Source organism: Chrysochloris asiatica, unplaced genomic scaffold (assembly GCF_000296735.1).
Source record: "Chrysochloris asiatica unplaced genomic scaffold, ChrAsi1.0 scaffold00053, whole genome shotgun sequence".
In the NCBI taxonomy this organism is placed as follows: domain Eukaryota; kingdom Metazoa; phylum Chordata; class Mammalia; order Afrosoricida; family Chrysochloridae; genus Chrysochloris; species Chrysochloris asiatica.
Window position 1 is genome coordinate 10196602 of NW_006408571.1, and position 20402 is coordinate 10217003.

A 20402-nucleotide genomic window follows, 5' to 3' on the forward strand; every position below is an offset into this window, starting at 1 on the left:
AGGTCAGCAGTTCGAAACTACCAGCGGTTCCACGGGAGAAAGATGAGGCTTTCTGCTCCCGTAAAGATTTACAGCCTCGGAAACCCTGTGCAGGGTCATTCTGAGTCGGAACCGACTCCACACGGTACTTAACAACAACAAAGTAATATTAGCAGTTAAGTCTTAGCAGTACAGATTATGGAACGGAAGAGTCCCCTTGATCTGGACCATTTTTAGCTCATGGTTCTTATTGAGCTTTTACTCAGCTGATCGCCCTTATCTTTTCATGGATTCCATTAATCAATCTCATCCTTGTTTTTGTGTAGTTGGTTTTTTCAAACCCAGTTGCAAGATTTTTTCTTTGGCCAAATTAAAATTTAGTGAAATGTTTTGCTCGCTTAACAACAATTGTCTGCATATCTTCTCAAATCATAATTTGTTTAGGATCCCATTCAGCCATATCTACAGATTTAATAAGCATACCTTCTGGATCCTCATTCATGTATCTGGCAATAGAGACCTTCTTGCTTTGGTTCCTTAATAGTCTTGAGTCAGCTGTGACTCCACCTAATGCTCCTGCTGCAGAGCTCATCTTTCTGACTCTTGTGCTTTTTAGTATTGTACTCAGATTAGTCTCTGACTGATCGGGAGCTCCATTTGGTTTTCACTGTTACAATTTCAGACCCTTGATTCTTCTGTTCACAGCTCTCCTCAGAATCTCTGAGGGGAAAAAAAAGCCCCTGTTCCCGGTTCTGTGTGAGCAGAAACTTAGCAGAGAAAAACCCTGTTTGTAGAAACTTTCATTTGCTAGGGTTTGTATACCGATTCTTTGATTTCACATTATTGATTGCATTCCCTGTATCTAGTAAATTCAGTTAATAGTCTTTGTTGAATGAATAGATGTGTGTTAGAACAGGGGCTGACTGCACAGATACTTACCAGAAGATGAAATGTGTATTATTTAAATCTTGACAACAGTGGACCAAAACTCAGAATCATAAAAAAAAATTTAAGGACCAGCATTACTGATTGAATAGAGAGAAAGAACCCTAGAGACTATGGCCCCTAGATCCCCTTCAGATTGGAACTGAACTCTCAATTCCTGTGGCTCAATTTTCAGCCAAACAACATACAGATCTCTAAGGTGAGCAGTTGCACTAGAGAGATACACCACACAGAATAATCAGTCATTTGAGATCAAAGGGTCAGCATTTACCCAAGGACAAAGTTTAGGAGGGTTTGGGAAGAAGAGAAATGGAAACCAGAAGCACACAGAGGGAGTGAGCTAGTTGGTGTTATATTATGAAGATTGCATTCAATGAGATGAAATAAAATAATGTATGAATTGTTGGTGGAAAGCTGATTTGCTTTACAAGCCTTTACCTAATTCACAATTTTTTAAAAATCTTGACCACATCTGTAGTAATTTGTGGCTTTTGTCCCATGTCCCAGTGAAACTTTTTGTTCTATTCAATATAATACTTTATTTCATGAGCATTATTTCTAATGTTTTGTTACAAGCAGTCATTTTTACTTATTAAATATGTGATTTAAAAATTTTTGTGTTTTTAACCACCAACCGCTCCTAGGAAATCCAACACAGGGTTGCTATGAGTCAGGACCAACTTGGCAGCACTTAACAACAAGAACGTTTTTATAATGTTGTTTGGTTGTTGTTCTTTTCTGAAACTCATTTTATGTGCAAGTGGTGGTGGTGGTTTTATGCCACCAAGTCAGTTACAACTTGTAGCAACTCTGTATAGGGTTTCTGAGGCTGTAAATCTTTACATGGAGCCAAAAGCCTCATCTGTCTCCCACAGAGTGACTGGTAGATTCAAACTGCTGACTTTGTGGTTAGTAGCCCAGCTCATCATCCACTAGACTGCCAGGGCTCCTAGGTGCAAGCAGTTATCTAAATTATACTGAGGAAGAAGGAAAGCATCATTAATTCTGCAAAATTTTAATTTAATGTCTAGAGTCCTAGTGGGGCACTGTGGGTTAACGTGCTGGACTGCAAAGTCAGTTTAAACTGTACAGTCGGTGCTTCAGGCTCATCAGCGGCTTCTCAGAAGCCCCATACAAGTTCACTATGGGTCGGAACCGACTCAACAGCACTTAACAACAACATCATCATTCTGGTTTGCATTTATTACGTAATTTTTGCGGCTGTGTACCTTCAAGTCAGTTCCAACTCATAGCAATCCTGTAGTACAGAGTAGAAGTATCCTTAGAGTTTTGTAGGTTGACTTTTTCATGGAAGCAGATTTCCAGGGCTTTTCTTCTCCAGAGCAGCTAGTAGGTTTAAACTAAACTGCTGACCTTTTTCAGTTATCAGCTGAGATCTTAACCATTGTATTGCCTGGATTTCTCCATTTATTATGTAGGCCAAAGTATATTTGCATAGGTGATAAATTTTACTGAGAAAGTTTCACTATAAACTGAAAATATAACATAACACTTTTCAAAAAAATAATGCAAGTTGGTAAAATTAATTCTTAATCAGAAATGTTATATATTAGTATATCAGAAATACAACTTAAAAATAACACATTTATTGCCGATTTCAGGAGATAAAGGAATCAATTATTTACATGTTTATTCTAATCACCATTCATCTGTCAGTTTGTGATACCGTGGTGGCTTGTGTGTTGCTGTGATTATGGAAGTTAGGCCACCAGTATTCCATATTACCTGAAAGATCAGCCATTGTGTGCAGGTTTCCTCAGAGCTTGTAGACTAAGCCATATTTGGAAGAAGGACACAGTCATATATTGAAAGCCAGTGAAAACCTTATCAATAGCAGCAAAACATTTTCTGATATAATGTTGGAAAATGAGTCCCTCAGGTTGGAAAGCACTCAAAATATGACGGGAAGAGCCTCCTCCTCAAAGTAGAGTCGACCTTAATGATGTAGATGGAATAAAGCTTTGGGGGCTTTCAGTTGCTGATGTAACAGAATTCAAAATGAAAAGAAACAGCGGCAAACATCCCTTAATAATTACAACATAGAATGTACCAAATATGAAGCTAGGAAAATTAGAAGTCTTAAAAAATTAAATAGAAAGCATTAATGAGTTGAAATACACAGGTATTGGCCATCTTGAATCAGACAATCATTAGTCTGCTATGCTGGGAATGACAAATTAAGAGGAATGGTATCCCAATCATTGTCAAAAAGAACATTTCAAGACTTATTCTCAGTACAACACTGTCAGTGTTAGGATAATATTTATATTCCTATAAGGAAGATCTGGAGTCCTGGTGTGGTGCTGTTGGATAAGCACTGGACTGCAAGTTTTGGTTTGAACATCAAGATTGGCAGTTAAAACTCACCACCCACTCCATGGAAATCCTATACAGGGTTGCTATGAGTCAGAAAAACAAGGACGATCAGTTAATACTGCTGTTTTTCAACTTTATGCACCAACTACTAATGCCAAAGATGCTAAAATTGAAGATGTTTATCAACTTTTGCAGTCTAAAATTGATCAAATGTGTAATCAAGATGCATTAATAATTACTGGTGATTGGAATGTAAATGTTGGAAACAGGGAAATGATCAGTAGGGCTTTGGTGATAGAAATGATGCTAGAGATTACATGATAGAATTTTGCAACACCAACAACTTATTCATCACAAATCCCTTTTTCAAAAGTTTGAATGGCAACAATACACATATACCTTTCCAGGTAGAATACACAGTAATCAAATCGATTAAATCTGTAGAAAGAGCCAATGGAGAAGCTCAATATCATGAATCACAACAAAGCCAAGGGCCGACTATGAAGCAGACCGGTAATTGTTCATATGCAAGTTCAGGTTGAAGCGGAGACAATTTAAAAGAAGTCCATGAGAGCCAAAAAGTAATGTTGAGTATGTTGTTGGAGTTAAGTGCCTTTGAGGTGGTTCCAACCCATAGCAACCCTGTGTAGGGTTTCCGAGGAACAGCTGGTGAGCTTCAACTGCCATCCTTGCAGTTCAAACTGACTTTGCCGTCCAGTGCATTAACCCACAGCACCATACCAGGACTCCAATGTTAGTATATCCCACCTGAATTCAGACAAAGATCATCTCAATAATAGATGTCATGCATTAAGCACTAATGACTGAGGACCAGACAAAATAGGAGGATGACATCAGGGACATTATACATAAAGCAAAAGGCCATTTAAAAGAGAAAAATGGAGGTCAGAAGAGACTTCAAAGCTTGCTTTTGAACATAGAGTACTAAAGCAAATGGAAAAAATGATGAAGTAAAAGAGCTGAACAGAAGATTTCAGTGGGCAGCTTAAGAAGACAAAGTAAAGTTTTACAGTGAAATATACAAAGACCTGAAGCTAGAAAGTCAAAAGGGAAGAGCATGCTTAGCATTTCTCAAGCTGAAAAAAAAAAAAAAAAAAAATTCAAATCTCAAATTGCAATATTGAAGAATTCTATGGGGAAAATATTGAATGACACAGAATGCATTAAGGGAAGATGGGAAAAATATGGAGTCACTGTACCAAAAAGTCACTGTACCAAATGGTCAACATTCAACCATTTCAGGAGGTAATATATGATCAAGAAAAAGTTCAAGCTGCACTGAAAGCATTGGCAAAAAAAACAAAACAAGGCTTCAGGATTTATTTAATTCCAATTGAGATATTTCACCAAGCAGAGAAAATGATGGAAGTGCTCACTTGTTTATGCCAAGAAATTCGGAAGACAGCTAACCTGTTCTAGAAGAGATCCATATTTGACCCAATCCAGAGAAAGGTGATTAAACAATATCACTAATATCAATCACATGCAGTAAACTTCTGCTGAAGGTAATTTTAAAATGTTTGCAACATTGCAATGCAAAATTGCCAATGCAGGGAACTGCCAGAAACTCAACCCAGATTCAGAAGAGGATGTGGACCAAGGGCTATACTGTTGCTTATATCAGGATTCCTGTTGTGGCACTGTAGGATTAGCACTAGACTGCTAACCACAAGGTCAGAAGTTCAAACAGACCTAATCTGTTCATCGGAAACCTATTCAGGGTCTCTGTGAGAACTGACTTGACCTTACTTACTACCACCACCAACAATATCTGATGTATTTTGGCTGAAAGCAGAGAATACCAGAAAAATGTCTACCTATGTTTTATTGATTCAAAGGCATTTGACTGGGTGGATCATAGCAATTTATGGGGAACATTGTAAAGAATGAAGTTCCAGAACTCTTTTAATTGTGCTTATATGGAACTTATACATAGATGAAAAGGCAATCGTTCAAACAGAACAAGGGGATACAGCCAGGTTTAAAATCAGGAAAGGTGGGTATGCATCAGGACTGTGTCCTTTGACCATACTTGTTCAGTCTGTATGCTGAGCAAATAATCTGAGAAGCTGGACTATATGAAGAACCTGGCATCAGGATTGAAGGGAGACTCATTAACAAGCTGCAGTATACAGATGGCATAACATTGCTTGCTGAAAGCAAAGAGGACTTGAAGCACTTACTGATGAAGATCCAAGAAATGTGTCCTTCAATATGGGTTAGATTTCAACATAAAACAAAAATCCTCATAAATTGACTAGTAAACAAAATCATGGCAAATGGAAAAAATATGGAAGTTGTCGAGGATTTCATTTTACTTAGATTCACAGTCTGTTCATGGAAGCAGGAGTAAAGAAATCAAACAATTGGAGAAGTCTACTGTAAAAAAAACAAAAACAAAAAACTTCTTTGAAGTTTTAAAAAGCAAATAATATGATTTTAAGGATCATGGTGCACCTGATTGAAGCCTTGATATTTTCAATCGCCTCCTATACGTGCGAAAGCTAGGCAATGAATAAGAAGATAAGAATTGATTCCCTTGAATTATGGTGTTGGCAAAGAATACTGAACATGCTTGACTGCCAGAAGAAGGGATACATCTCTCTTGGAAGAAATACAGCCACAGTGCTCCTTTGAAGCAAGAATATTTGGGGCATGTTATCAGGAGGGACCAGCTTCTGGAGAAGGATATGCAACAGATAGAGAAAAAGAAGAGGACCATCACTGAGATAGAATGACAGTGACTGCAACACTGGGCTTAGACATAGTAAAATTGTTAGAATGGTGCAGGACCAGGCAGTATATTGGTATGTAGTCTGTAGGGTTGCTATAAGCCTATAAAAACAATGCATTCGTTTTTAAATCAGAAAGTCTAGGTATTTGAGCAGATTTCTCTAACTAGCAAATAAGCATCACAAGTTATTTGAAATATTTGTTAGTGTAAGTACTCAAACATGATTATTTCAAATTCAGTCATAATAGAATACAGATTAAGGATTTTATATCATTGTGTGGATTTTTAAAATTTCTTTTAGCAGCAGGAAATTTTTCAGCATTTATGTGAAACCCTATTATATAAAACTTCAAATCTATGTTGACTGTGTTGAAGTAAGAGTGGGGGGGTCTAAGCATCAGCCCCTCGACCACAACCACCAGCTTAACCTCCTAACCTGAGGACCTCAGGGAGCTGTAGGATCCAGGTTGAAAACAATTGCTTCATAGTTCAGATGATACTCTTAATTTAGGTTATTGATTCATTTTATGCTGGTCTTAGAATGTGCTATATTGATAAGGCCTTTTTTATTCTTCCTATGATAAAGAGCTTACATGGATCTTAGAGCTGCTATATAAACATAGTCATTTTTGCAGTACATCTTAGCAACACTCCAACGAATCACATTTTATGTTTCCTTAAAGATGAGTTGTTTTGACTATTTGAAGAACCCACGCAGGTTACTAAATGTTTTGTTTTTGAAATTGTCTCTCAAGTATGCTACTGTGGCAGCACCTCCCGTGATGTGTTATGTGGAACTGATGTAGGAAAGTCTGATGGATTTGGGGACTTTGGCTGTTTAAAGATATGTGGCAAGTAAGGTTTTACCTTTTTCTCAGTTAGAATAAAGCTGTATTGTATATAACAATTATATAATAATCTGTTGTTTTTTTCTTAACAGGGACTTGAAATGTGGGAACCATATGTGTTCTCAAGTATGCCATCCTCAGCCCTGCCAGCCATGCCCACGGCTCCCCCATCTGGTGCGCTGTTGCCCTTGTGGCCAAACTCCTCTCAGCCAATTGCTGGAGCTTGGAAGTAATTGTCGGAAAACGTGCATGGATCCTGTCCCCTCATGTGGAAAAGTGTGTGGCAAGCCCCTGTCTTGTGGATCCTTAGGTAAGCTATTGACCTAAAGTTGACTACAAATAATAATGTCAGTTTGGGGCAGTAATGTTAGATAGCAGTACAATATCAGAGGCTTTTCTAAATCTTATGGCCAAGTTTATTTAGACTTTTGTTTTTATTTTTTAGTTTCCTCTTTAAAATACACTTGTGAAAATATACATTTGCTCAGGTTGTTGTTAGGTGCCATCAAGTTGGTACCAACTCATAGTGATCCTATGCATAGTAGAATGTAACACTGCCTGGTCCCGGGCCAACCTCACAATTGTTGCTACACCTAAGCTCACTGCTGCTGCCACTGTGCCAATCCAGTCCACTTCAATCCAGTCCAAGTGGTTGCTCCTATTTGGGGATTTAGTTGTAAACTCTGGGCAGTTGTGGTGAGACCCTATTCTTTGAGGAAGTGTGATTTCTCTACCCTAGTACAAACTCCATATGTTCTTTAATTAACCCAGTGTTCAGCAGGTATTTAAAAGCATTTTCATATAGTAAAATCATGCTAAAATAGCTGTGAGTAAAATGTTTCAGGATTAAAATTCGAAGTAAAATAAAACCTTAGCCATTAGGATCATTGACAACTAAGTTTTCCATCTACCCGAGAACAACACCTCTTATGCATCATTATATGTGACATTTTTCTAAAGTTTGCATTTTCTTCTTTAAACAGATTACTGAGGATAATCTCCCTTACTGACTCACAGTCATGCTTTTATGACCTTCAGTTAACATAGTGTGCTGAACATGTGCAGTGAGGCCCTTGAGGCTCGTGAGGTACCTCAGGCTGTTTGTCCCATACCAATATACCGTTAGAATTGTTTCTGTCCTTTGTTAAATCTTGCCTGTTTACTTGCCAAAGCCTTTAGTATGCTTGTTTGCCCACCTTTAATGACTCCCTTTACCTCTTCTGATTTGTGGTTTCTGATTACTTGGATATGGAAACCAAGGAAGGTTTGTTGGAATAAGCTTTATGTCTCTCTCTCCATATATACATATGGAGTCCTGGTGTGATACTGTAGGATAGGCACTGGACTGCTAAACACAAGGTTGGTGCTTCAGGTCTGCCAGTCACTCCTTGGAATTCCTGTCAAGATGGAATCAACTTGACGGCTCTTAACACACATGCATATTTTTATTTGTATATAATGTAATAGTGTGAATTTCTCCTGGGACTTTCCGAATATACATGTATAGTTGTCCTCTACTAAGAGCACGATCAAAGGTTATGTGTTCATTAAGATGAAATTATTGGGCAGCTGAGTCAGAATAAGAGAGATGTTTATCTAACCATACATCTTCTAAGTAAAGCTTGAATTTTTCATTTTGATTTCCATTTTTAATCAAAAAGAAAGATGCCACATTTTTTTCCAAATACCAGCAGGAGCTAGTAGACATACCCTACCTAATCCTTTTTCTCAGTTTGACTTTAAAATTATGTATAAAGGAAAGATTCTTCTCATATTTTAAAACATGTTCTAGTTGCGTTGTTGTTGTTGTTAAGTGCCAACTCATAGCGACCCTGTATAGGGTTTCTGAGGAACAGCTGGTAGATTTGAGCTGCCAACCTTGTGGTTTGCAGTCCAGTGCTAATCCTACAGGGCCCCATCAAGAGTTGCATTAAAAACACCTATTATCTATTCATTCTCTGGCTGCTGTGGAAATGTATCATCATAGGAGCCCTGCGAAATGGAGATTAAATTCTCTTAAATCAAGAAAGATAATAAAGTTCTTTTCAGGAAGCAAATAATATGTTTTATAAGAATTTGGTACATAATGATGAGAACTCCTACTCTGAGGCTAAGGTATATTACTGGCAGTGAGAGAAAGAGGAAAGATGAAATGGGTCATGCAAGAGGACTTGAGCAAGGGGATGGTAAGAATTGTATGAACAGGCCTGGGAGTGAGACAAGCCCTGCTCAAGGGATTAGAGGGCAGGCAACCTTTATACCTCAGCAGATTTTTAAACATGAAACACTTCAAGGAACTAAGCTGATTTAGACTGAGTAACTCAAAGACAATCCCATGACTAATGCTAACAATGACTCAGCTGTGTTCAGCCCTGTTTATCTACAGAAAATTTGTTCAAGATCTTTCAGTATCTCACCCAGTGGGAAATTTCCATGCTAGAAATAGAGCTTCAGTACAAGAGACTACAGATAAGAGTTTTACTTCTGGAATGGTAGCATGAGATGCTCCATGGACTGAGATTATAGGTCATGGCTTCTCATTATTGCTAATCCCCATATGGTTTTCAAGAGTCAAGAACACTTCAGTAAATTCACCTATAGCTATAATTTTTGGAACACCCAATTCTAACCTGAAGGCTCGGGGACTAAGTAACATGATGAGAAAAAGTCTGAAGATTTGTTCTTTGACAAAAAGCATCATGCACTCCAGAGCACATAGCCTTGTCAGAAAAGGCCAAGCCAGCTATATGAAAGAAATCTTGGTGTGGCACTGTGGGTTAATGCGCTAGACTGCAAAGTCAGTTTGAACTGCAAGGTTGGTGGTTCATGCTCACCAGGCAATCCTTGGAAACCCTCTACAGGATTGTAAGGAGGATGCTTTAACACCTCAAAATGAAATTTCTGAAGAATGTCAACAGTGTGGGCAGAGGTGTGCAGATGTGCACTGTCATGCAAGATCACAATGCCCTTAGATAGCAGACCTCTGCTATCTGAAGTTCATGCTTCAGCTCTGACCAAGAAAAAGTTCAAAAGTCAGCCATTAGCTGGGAAATTGATGCTTCCAGTTTTCTGGGATTTCTCAAGGGCCAGCATTGTAAAACTATCAGGAGAAAGGTTTAACAATCAAGTGCTCATTTCATTACAGTGAGATGCTCACTGAAGAGCTGAAGCCTGAATTTCTGATTAAACTCAGGTTTGTTCAGTGTAAAAAGCACTGTTGATTGCTGAAAACTGTAAACATCAATTTCCCAGCTGATGGTTGACTTTTTTTTTTAATGTTTCATTGTGAATTATATGATAGTTTACATGAGAGAACTTTAGTTTTACATTCATTCCATCGTATATCATTTCATTGCCATGGTTCCAATCCCCTCCATGCATCATCAACCGACCAAAGGGTATATCCTAGAAACCCACCCCCTATGCTCCCCCCTCCCCCCCCCCAGTCTTCGGCCCACAGTCCCTCTCCCTCTCTGGATCCAAAGTCCCCAGCCGCATCATCACTCCATGTCATCGTCTCTGTCTCTTATCTCAGGCATCTCTGCTTCTCTAGGTGGGGTCCCGCTCTCAGCTCTTCTCCATTGATGGTCCTAGAGACCTCCGCTCCTAGACTGGAGAGTTAGTCACTCCCTTGCTACAAAACGTCTACCTTTGCATTTCCAACCCTCATAATCAGTCCTGACAACCATTATTCACTACAGTATCACGAGTTACCCATCTGTATTTCATTTCATCAGCTCCGCCTAGACAGATTGGATAGTACTCACTGGTGATTCTGCCTTCCTCCATGACCCCTAACTTTAGGTTCCCTCTTTTTTTTTTTTTTAATGTTTTATTGTGAATTATATGGTAGTTTACATGAGAGAACTTTAGTTTTACATTCATTCCATCGTATATCATTTATTTCATTGCCATAGTTCCAGTCCCCTCCATGCCTCATCTTCCAACCAAACTTCCCCCTCCCCCCCCAGTCTTTGGCCCACAGTCCCTCTCCCTCTCTGGATCCAAAGTCCCCAGCCGCTTCATCACTCCACGTCTTCGTCTCTGTCTCCATCTCAGGCATCCCTGCTTCCCTGGGTAGGGTCCCGCTCTCGGCTCTTCTCCGTTGTTGGTCCCAGAGACCTCTGCTCCTAGACTGGAGAAATAATCACTCTCTTCCTTGCTACAAAACGTCTACCTTTGCATTTCCAACCCTCACATTCAGTCTTGAGAATCATTATTCACTACAGTATCGTGAGTTACCCATCTGTATTTCATTTCATCAGCTCTGCCTAGACAGATTGGATAGTACTCACTGGTGATTCTGCCTTCCTCTGTGACCCCTAGCTCTAGGTACCCTCTTGAAAGCTTGTAAGCTAGTCACTTCTTGCCTTTGTAGTTCCCCCCTCCCCATTTGGGTATCCAATGTCTAAGTTGCCCATCTATGTCTACTCTGTGTATGGAGGGGGTGGGAATGTTTCTTACTGTAAGGATTTGTTCCTTCTTTTGAGTCACTGTATCCATAGGTATAGATCAAGTTCATCAGATTGTATCAGATCACTCTTTTTTTTTGTCCTCTTCTTTCTTCTCCTGGTTGAGCTCTGATCATCCAGTCATCCGGTCCAGGCCACGTGGGTACCATCTGCAAGTGTGGGCGTTCTTGTGCACATGCCCTCTCTTCCCATCAGCCGGTAGCTCCACTCTCCACTCGAGTCCTCTGTGGCCACACCACTGACTCTGAGCCCAAGAGTCCCCAGGTCTCCTCACACTGCTTGCCAACCAGGTCCCCAACTGGGTCCACAGAAGTCCACTGAACATTGTACGGCTTAGCTTGCTGCTTCATTGCTGCTTTTACCCCTTTTCCCCCTATCGGTGATGCTTGTGGTCACCAATCAGAGCGTGTATTTCCGTTGAATCTTAGTCTTGGAAGGGGGTTTGCGTTGAGAGGATCCGACCACTTGCCTTGATGTTTCCTAGGGAAGCGATTTGTTTGTTCTTGTAGTAACAGTCCATCTGCCTCTATTGTTTTGTATTTTTCCTGTAGGTCTTTCTTTCAAGAAGTATCTTTTGTTCTTCTAGCTGCTCCAGGCTGGTCTGCTCATCCTTTCAAGTGGAGATTTCTCATCTTTGGAGATCTGGATGTGGTTCAGGTTTCTACCTATAGTTTTATGTATTGCAAAGGCTCCACAGGAAGCCTGGTTCACTGGGTACGCTGTAGCCCTATTTTAGGTATTCCAATCAGTTATAGGCAGAAGATGGACTTACAAGCCTTCTAGTGTGATGTTTCTGTCTATTCCTTTCTCTCCCCCTCCAGTGTCTACTCTATATTATAATGCAAGGAAACTGATGGTTGACTTTTGAACTTTTTCTTGGTCAGTAAATTGAGGATGTTTCCATTCCATACTCTGCTTGTTTACTCTCAGGCTCATTCTGATGAATCTATGTCTCATCCCCAATAACGATTTTTTTAAAGAAACTTTTACCTTCCTTTGATTATTGATCCAAATTTTGTTTGCAGGTCCAAGCACTTCTGTTTATTCTCTTCCATGAGTTGTTTCAGTAGCCATCTCACACAGACTTTTCAAAACCCAAATCTGTTGTGGAATATTTCATAGGCAGAGTCATGGCTGATTTACAAATGATTTGCCACATAATCCACTGTCACTCATTGATTTGATAGAATCATTTAACGTGCATACTCCGTCATCGTGGATGCTGGACAGATGCTTTAATATAACTGGAGTGCAGGTCATTTTTAACTCACCCTCATAGTTGCAGTTTTCATTCCCAGTTTTTCTCATTTTTATTGAAGATTTCATTCACACCTGTGAAAAGCTCTGCCATGAAGGAGACTGTGGACCATGCTCCCGCACATCAGTTATTTCCTGCAGGTGCTCTTTCAGAACAAAGGTAAATGCTCAACAATGCCATCGTTGTCCCCTCCTATACTGTTTGAATTGGTGCTTGTGTGAGAAGAGGAATTGTTAACTTTGTAGGGCGGTTAAGTTTGTTTCTCAGTGTATATTCTTTGAAAAAATAACCTAACCTTAGTTTTATTTTTATAAAACTAAGGACCTCTGGTAGTGTAGTGGTAACGAGTTGGGCTGCTAGCCTCACAGTCAGCAGTTCAAAACTACCAGCAGTTCTATAGGAGAAAGATGAGACTTTCTGCTCCTGTAAAGACGTATGCCTCAGAAACCCTGTACAGGGTCGTTATGGGTTGGAATTGACTCCACGGCATACCACCACCACCATGTTTGACTCATCAGTCCAGCTAGTGTATTTCTATCTGTACTTTAGTGGCTTCTCGTATATATTGGGAAAAAAATGAAATTGAGATAAATGATTTGGGGAGTCTCCTCTAAGCATAGACAGGGCTGGGAGTTAAAGTCCATTGTAGGTGCGACACAGGCTGATGTGCTTCTGGGGCCTGGGCAGGACTAAAAGTGTTCTTTCCCTGACAACTTCATCATATACAGTGGTTATGGCTAGGAAAATATAGGCCAAGGTCTTGAGCAGCAGCTGAATTGCATATTATTCTGAGGATATAGACTATAAATTGGGAGCTAGCTTAATGGGTAAGCTTCAGAGCAGAAGGGGAAAGATGTAAAATTAATATTATATACATGTGACAAAAGTTGTGTGAGAATGGGAAGGTTTTCTAAAAGAAACCACAGTATGCATGGAATACTAGAAATGTCTGAGTCAGATTGAAGACTGATTTAGTGTGCCCAGAGAGCTCCTGATGATATCCCTTTGTGACCAAGTAGGACCTGTAACTGACTGCTGTTAGTTTGCTTCTGTCTCCTGCAGAGTCCTTTTTTTGTTGTTGTTTTAGTCTCTGTACACCCGTGTTTCTCATTTGCTCTCTGTCTTCACCCCATCTAATGGTAGACCCCAGGGCAATGAGTATATGCTGGAAAAGCTGTGTAAAGTGAATTTTTGTTACTAGAAAATTTCTGAAGGAGCTTACTATAAATATGAATTTTTACTAAAAAGGAATGTCTATCATTTTACCAGTTTCTGATCTTCTGACAAAGTGAAAAATCTCTTCAAAAAGCTAATAATCTTCATACCATTGTTTGGCCAGATTTTTTCATGAAATCTCCTTTGTTATGAAAGGGGCTTTTCCACAAAAGTGAGTTTTCTAGATAAAATTTATTTCTTAAAACTTCAGAGGTTGTTTTCTTTTAATGACCTTGGTGGGAATCTTTGAGAAATGTACGCTATACATGCTTCTTTTCAGCACACAGTCCTCTATTTCAGTTTGTTTTGGCAGTTCGTGTTTATGATGGGATTTGTCAGAGCTCTATCTCCCCATAGTTGTAGAGGCTGCTTCAGCGTATCCCATCTTCTGTACAAGGCAGAGTTTTCACTCAAGCCCCTTCCTGAATCACTTTTATTGTATAGTGTAGAGAATGTGTGGGGAACAGCTTTATATCATGGATCCTTTCTAACTCATTAATTTATCTAAAACAGATTCTTTTCTGACCAAAAAGCTTTACTTCCTTAGACCTCTTCACTTCTGTTATCACCTCTAGTATCTGGCTTTTCCCCCCGCCCCCCAGCCATTTTCATTAAGAAGAATGTCTTTATCACTTTACCATTTTCTGTTGTTGTTGTTGTTAGGTGCCATTGAGTCAGTTCTGACTCATAGCGACCCTATGTATAACAGAAGGAAACACTACCTGGTCTTGTGCCATTCTCAAATTGTTGCTATGTTTAAGCCCATTGTTGCTGCCGCTGTGCCAATCCATCTCATTGGAGGTCTTCCTTGTTTTTGCTGGCCCTCCACTTTATCAAGCGTGATGTCCTTCTCCAGGGACTGACCCCTCCTGATGACATATATAGCAACTTTTAGATGATATCAAAGCCAAATTCTGATGCAGATGCTGGGCAGCCAGCCGGACTCACTTTATCCCCACACACCAACCTCATAACCCATGTTACTCTGGATCATGCCTCAGCAAAATTGCATGTATTGAAACTTTGGGGCCACTCACAGATAATTAAAACTTGGAACACAGTCTTCTACTTTTGCTGCAGTTCAAAAGTGTTGTCAGAAGTTCTTGAGTGTGTAAAACTGTCCCTGTAATAAATGCTGACAGATTGTTACAGATTTTCAATTCTTTCATCTGCTTTTAAGGATTTTTACATCTCTATCCTTGTCAGGCAAGGAGCTCTGGTAGTGTAGTGGTTACAAATCAAGCTGTGAAACTCATGGTCAGCAGTTCGAAACTACCAGCTGTTCCGCAGGAGAAAGATGAGGCTTTCTGCTCCCGTAAAGATTTACAGCCTTGGAAACCCAGTACAGGGTCACTATGCGTCGGAACCGACTCCACGGCACATAACAACAACAATAACCCTTGTCAGGCAGTTGCATCTTTTTGTTTTCAGGGTCTTGCATATCAAGTAAAAGGCTGTTTGGGTGTGCATGTTACATTTAGCATTATACTATAGTGGTGTTATTGTATGTATTCCTGTAGTAGTTACTATTTCTTTTCTTCTTTTCCGTAGGAGCTACCGTGTACCAGTCTCAAAAGTGAAGGTATGACTGGAAAAGCACAGCAGGGAACCTTTGGGCTAACGATGATGTTCTATATCTTGACAAGAGTCTGGGTTATGCATTTGACAAAATTCAGGAAAGGTCTACTTAAGATTTATGCTTCATTATACGTAAATTTTACCTCAAAAGGAAAAATGAAAGAACCGTAAACGAAATTGTAGTTGATGAAATATTTAGGAAAAACATAATGATATCTGTAACTTAGCTTGAAATGCGTCAAATAAATAAGATTAATTGATGGATGGATGGAAGAATGGATAAATACATGAAAAAGTAAGTAAAGTAAATGTTAATAGTAAAGATAGGCTATGGGCTTTACTGTAAAAAATGTTTCAGCTTTTTCATGCTTAAAATACTTTGTAATAAAATGTTGGGAAAGTAAAGGTAAATAATATCTAATGAAACAAACTTTTTACACACTGGTTCTGATGTTTGGTCCTCTTAGGACTGCTGAGTAACTGGACCAGGGACTCAACCAGTAGCCTTAAGTTTGAGACCTAAAATATTGTTTCTTTCTTTGTCCTTGCTCCTGGTTTCCCACTCTATTCCTGCTCGGCTCCTATTTTCCTAGCTCTCACATAGACTTTTGGGTATGTCACCTTAAGTCCTTTTTGCAGAAGTAATAGACAGTAAATGTGTACAAAGTGAGAGCTCTTATTCTGGTCAGGAAGAAAACTGTTAGGATGTTTCCAACTGCAGATAAAAGAAAACTCAGGAAAAGTGACTTCAAGCAGTAAGGGGAAGTTCAGGGCTAGGTAATTCCAAGCTCAGTGATTCCAGGACTCTGGTACAGCCTCCCTGTGATTCCCTTCATGGTTATCAGTTGGCTACAGCAATTCCACAGTAACGTCCATGTAGAATGGGACGAGTCTTTATCTTCTATATCTTTTTCTTTTTCTTCTTCTTCTGTATCTTTTTAAGGGCAAGGGAAATATAGTCCTGCCAGGCCCTCTAAGTACATTTTGTGCCATATGTTCCTGTCTCAACCAGTCACTAATAAAAGGAATGGAATTACCATGACGAGCTAAATAAGTAAGCATTTACTCCCCACGTCTAGGACTGAAGAACACATAGATGCCCATTTTCTGAATAAAATTAGTCTCTTAACCTGAAGAAGCTGGGGAGTATTTATTTTAAAAAATGAAAACATACCCCCTCCCTAGTTTTTTCCTTCCTAGTTCCACTCCCCTGAAGAAATCTCTGTTGATAGCTTATTGCCAGCAACTTGGTCTTTTCCCTCAGTAATATATCAAATACATAATTAAAAACAAAACAAAACACACAGACACATAGAGCAAAGACATTTTAACATGCCAATGTGTATAGTTCTCTCTCTTGCAGATATTCCATATGTGAATGTGCCATAATCTAGTTCACCATTGGCCTCATTGTGGTCATTCAGACTGTTTCCAATTTAGGTTTTTGTGATGAAAAATTTCACTCATATGTTAAAGTAGAGAGATTAGTACAGTGGACCCCTGGCACGCCCATCACTCATCATCTGTAATTGTCGACATTTCATCTCATTTCATCCATCCCTTCCCTCCTTTCTGTTTTTGCTGAAGTATGCAAAAGCAAATCCCAGATGTCATTTTACTCTGAAACGTTTCTGCATCTAACCCGCTTTTTTTCCGTGTTTATAAATTGAGGGAAAATTCACATGTAATAGACTCACTAAGTGCAATTCAGTGGCATTTAGTACTTTCACAATATAGTGCAACCATCACCATTGTCTAGTTCCAAAACATTTTCATCACCCAAAAAGGAAACCCACAATCCATTAAGTAGTCATTCCCCATTCCTCCCTCCCTACGGCCCCTGGCAACCACTGATCTACTTTCTGTTTCTATAGATTTGTTTATTTGGGGTATTTCATATAAGTACAGTCAGAATGTGTGATTTTTTTGTCACTCAGCATAGTGTTTTCAGGGTGCATCCATGCTGTAACATGTATCAGCTTTTCATTTCTTTTATGGCTGAATAACATTCCATTGCTTTTATGTACCCCATGTTGTGTATTCATTCATCAGTTGATGGGTATTTGGGTTGTTTCCATCTTCTGGCTGTTATAAATAGCACTGCTATGAATATTTGTGTACACATTTTTGTTTGAACACCAGTTTTCAATTCTTTTGGATATATATATGAAGGGACTTCAAAAAGTTCGTAGAAAAATAGAATTGAAAGATAATGGGATTTTTCCATGAAAAATTTTTGAAGCCACCTCTTGGTTGTAGTAGTAAGATGGTCTCACCATCACTAATTTATTTGCATTGTTACATTACATTTGTATTTCTAAAGCATGTCTTCACTCAGATATTTGTTGAATGAATGTACATATCCTTTGCCTTTTGTTGTTGTTGTTTTTTTTTTCATTGGCCACAGCAGATGCTACATTTATGTGTGACAAGCGATGTAACAAGAAACGGTTGTGTGGACGGCATAAATGTAACGAGATATGCTGTGTGGTAAGTGGGCCTATCATTAGGCACAATCAGATCCCACGCATTCAGGGCTGGGCATCTGAAAGCCTCAGCCATCTGGAATGCAGCCCAGACTTGGCAGTCTATGGGAGGGGCTCCTAAGCAACAGTTGGACAGCTATCATAGTCCCCACACCTGTTCAGTAGAGAAGGGCTGGGCCTTTTTCAGGCCTAAACTAGATAGAGAAGTCAGCCATTATCATCCAGTGGCAACATGGAGGAAGAGGCAGGGGAAAGATCAAAGCCTCTGACCCCAGAGCCACAGACCATAGGTCCTTTACAGGGGATTATTTGTATTGTCGTTCCAGCATTTTTAAAAGATCAAGTTTCAGTTTTCCAAAAATACTCACTTCTATGGAACCAAATAAAGGAAGAGTTTTCTTGCTGTTGCCACTGTGTTTATACATACATGTGTGTATGTATTTATACACACAAAATTACTGATGTTTGATAGTTTATATACTGACAGATTCATAGGTGTAGAGTGGTAAAGCTACTATATATCAAACCTTACGTACCACTATTTTAAGACTTAAAGATTTCATTCACTTTGAATTCATTTTTGAGAGGATTTAAAGTGTAATTTATTTCTTGCATTTTCTCAGTGATTTAACAAACTAGCAAGTTTGAGATTTTCTTATTTTTTTAATCTTCATCAAAAATTTCAAACGCATATAGAAATAGAGAATATAGTATAAGTCTCCATATCCCCAGTACTCTGCTCAACTCATGACTATTCTTGTTTCATCTGTATTCTCACCTAGTCCACCACCTGATTCTATTGAAGTTAGCCCCAGACATCATTTTATTCATGTATGTGGAGAGCTGCTTTTTTTTTTTTTTTTTTTTTTTTTTAATTAAACATACTGTTTTTGGAAAATTTTAAATAGATATCACTTTATATGTAAATATAAATCTTTCTTCCCAGGATAAGGAGCATAAGTGCCCTTTGATTTGTGGGAGGAAACTCCGTTGTGGCCTTCACAGGTGTGAGGAACCATGTCATCGTGGGAATTGCCAGACATGCTGGCAAACCAGTGAGTGTCTTCACTGTATAATTTATTATAAGAGCTTTAAAAAATTTGAGGCTTAATATATTTTAAGAGACTGGTTAGTTTAGATTGGTATGATTATAAAACTATCATTGTTAGGTGCTGTCAAATCGATTTTGGCTCATACTGACCCCATGCAACAGAGTAGAACTGTCCCATAGGGTTTTCTAGGCCTTAAGGTCGGTGGTTCAAACCCACCAGCTGCTCCTCAGAAACCCTATGCAGGAACTGACTCGATGGCACTTAACAACAGTCTTTATGGTCACCACTCATCTGTCAGTTTGTCTTACCGTGGTGGCTAGGCATATTGCTGTGATGTTGGAAGATATGCCACCAGTATTTCAAATACCCCCAGGGTCACCTAGAGTAGACAGGTGTCAATGGAACTTTCAAACTAAGACACACTAAGAACAAAGAATAATTGTGCTCATACAAAAGTTATCCATAGACTAAGAGGTAGTCGTTTGAACAGAGCAAGGGGATACTGAATGGCTTAAAATCAAGAAAAGTGTGTCTCAGGGTTGTATCCTTTGACCATTCTTATTCAATCTGTATGTTAAATAATCCAAGAAGCTGGATTGTATATAGCATCAGGATTGGATTAAGACTGATTAACAACCTATGATATGTAGATGACATAACCTTGCTTGTTGAAAGTGAAGAGGACTTAAAGCACTTACTGAGGAAAATCAAAGAATACATTGTATTGATTACAAGCCAATATAAAGAAAACAAAAATCCTCACAACTAGACCAATAAAAAAGATCATGATAAATGGAGAAAAGATCGAAGGATTTCAAATTACTTATATCCATAATCATTGCTCCTGGAAGCCACAGTCAAAAAATCAAAACACTGTATTGCACTGGACAAATCTGCTGCAAAAGACCTCTATAAAGTGTTAAAGAGTAAAGATGTCACTTTGAGGAGTAAGGTGTGCCTGACCTAAGCCATATTTTCAATCATATATGCATGTGAAAGCTGGAAAATGAATAAGGAACACTGGAGAAAGGACTGATATGTTTGAATTATGGTGTTGGCAATAAATACTGAAAATACCATGGACAGTCAAAAGAACAACAGATCTGTCTTAGGAGAGGTACAGCCAGAATGCTCCTTAGAAGTAAGGATAGTGAGACTCTGCTCTCGTTCTTTGGACATGTTAATGGAAGGGACCATTTCCTGGAAAAGGACATCATGCTTGGAAAAAAAAGTAGAGGGTCAGTAAAAAAGGAAGACCCCCAAGGCGATGGATTGACGCAGTGGCTGCAACACTGGGCTCAAACATAAGTGTGAGGATGGTGCTGGACGGGGCAGTGTTTCGTGCTATTACAAAGAAGGTTATACTATGAGTTGGAACAGACTCAATAGCACGTGCTGTAACAGCAGTCTTTAAGGAAACAGATCACCAGAGCCTACAGAGCCACTGGTGGGTTTGAACCACTAGTCTTTTGTTTAG

The 20402-nt window shown here is 39.1% G+C and overlaps 1 protein-coding gene across 1 annotated transcript in view; it reads left to right on the forward strand.

Annotated features, from left to right (window-relative positions):
* Nucleotides 1-20402, forward strand: part of NFX1 (nuclear transcription factor, X-box binding 1) — a 77854-nt gene that overhangs the window by 29926 nt on the left and 27526 nt on the right. Inside the window, exons 8-13 of the mRNA XM_006863032.1 lie at nucleotides 6772-6871; nucleotides 6957-7174; nucleotides 12656-12753; nucleotides 15361-15391; nucleotides 17798-17877; nucleotides 18820-18928. Of these exons, the coding sequence (XP_006863094.1) occupies nucleotides 6772-6871; nucleotides 6957-7174; nucleotides 12656-12753; nucleotides 15361-15391; nucleotides 17798-17877; nucleotides 18820-18928 (636 nt within the window). The remainder of the gene's footprint in view (nucleotides 1-6771; nucleotides 6872-6956; nucleotides 7175-12655; nucleotides 12754-15360; nucleotides 15392-17797; nucleotides 17878-18819; nucleotides 18929-20402) is intronic.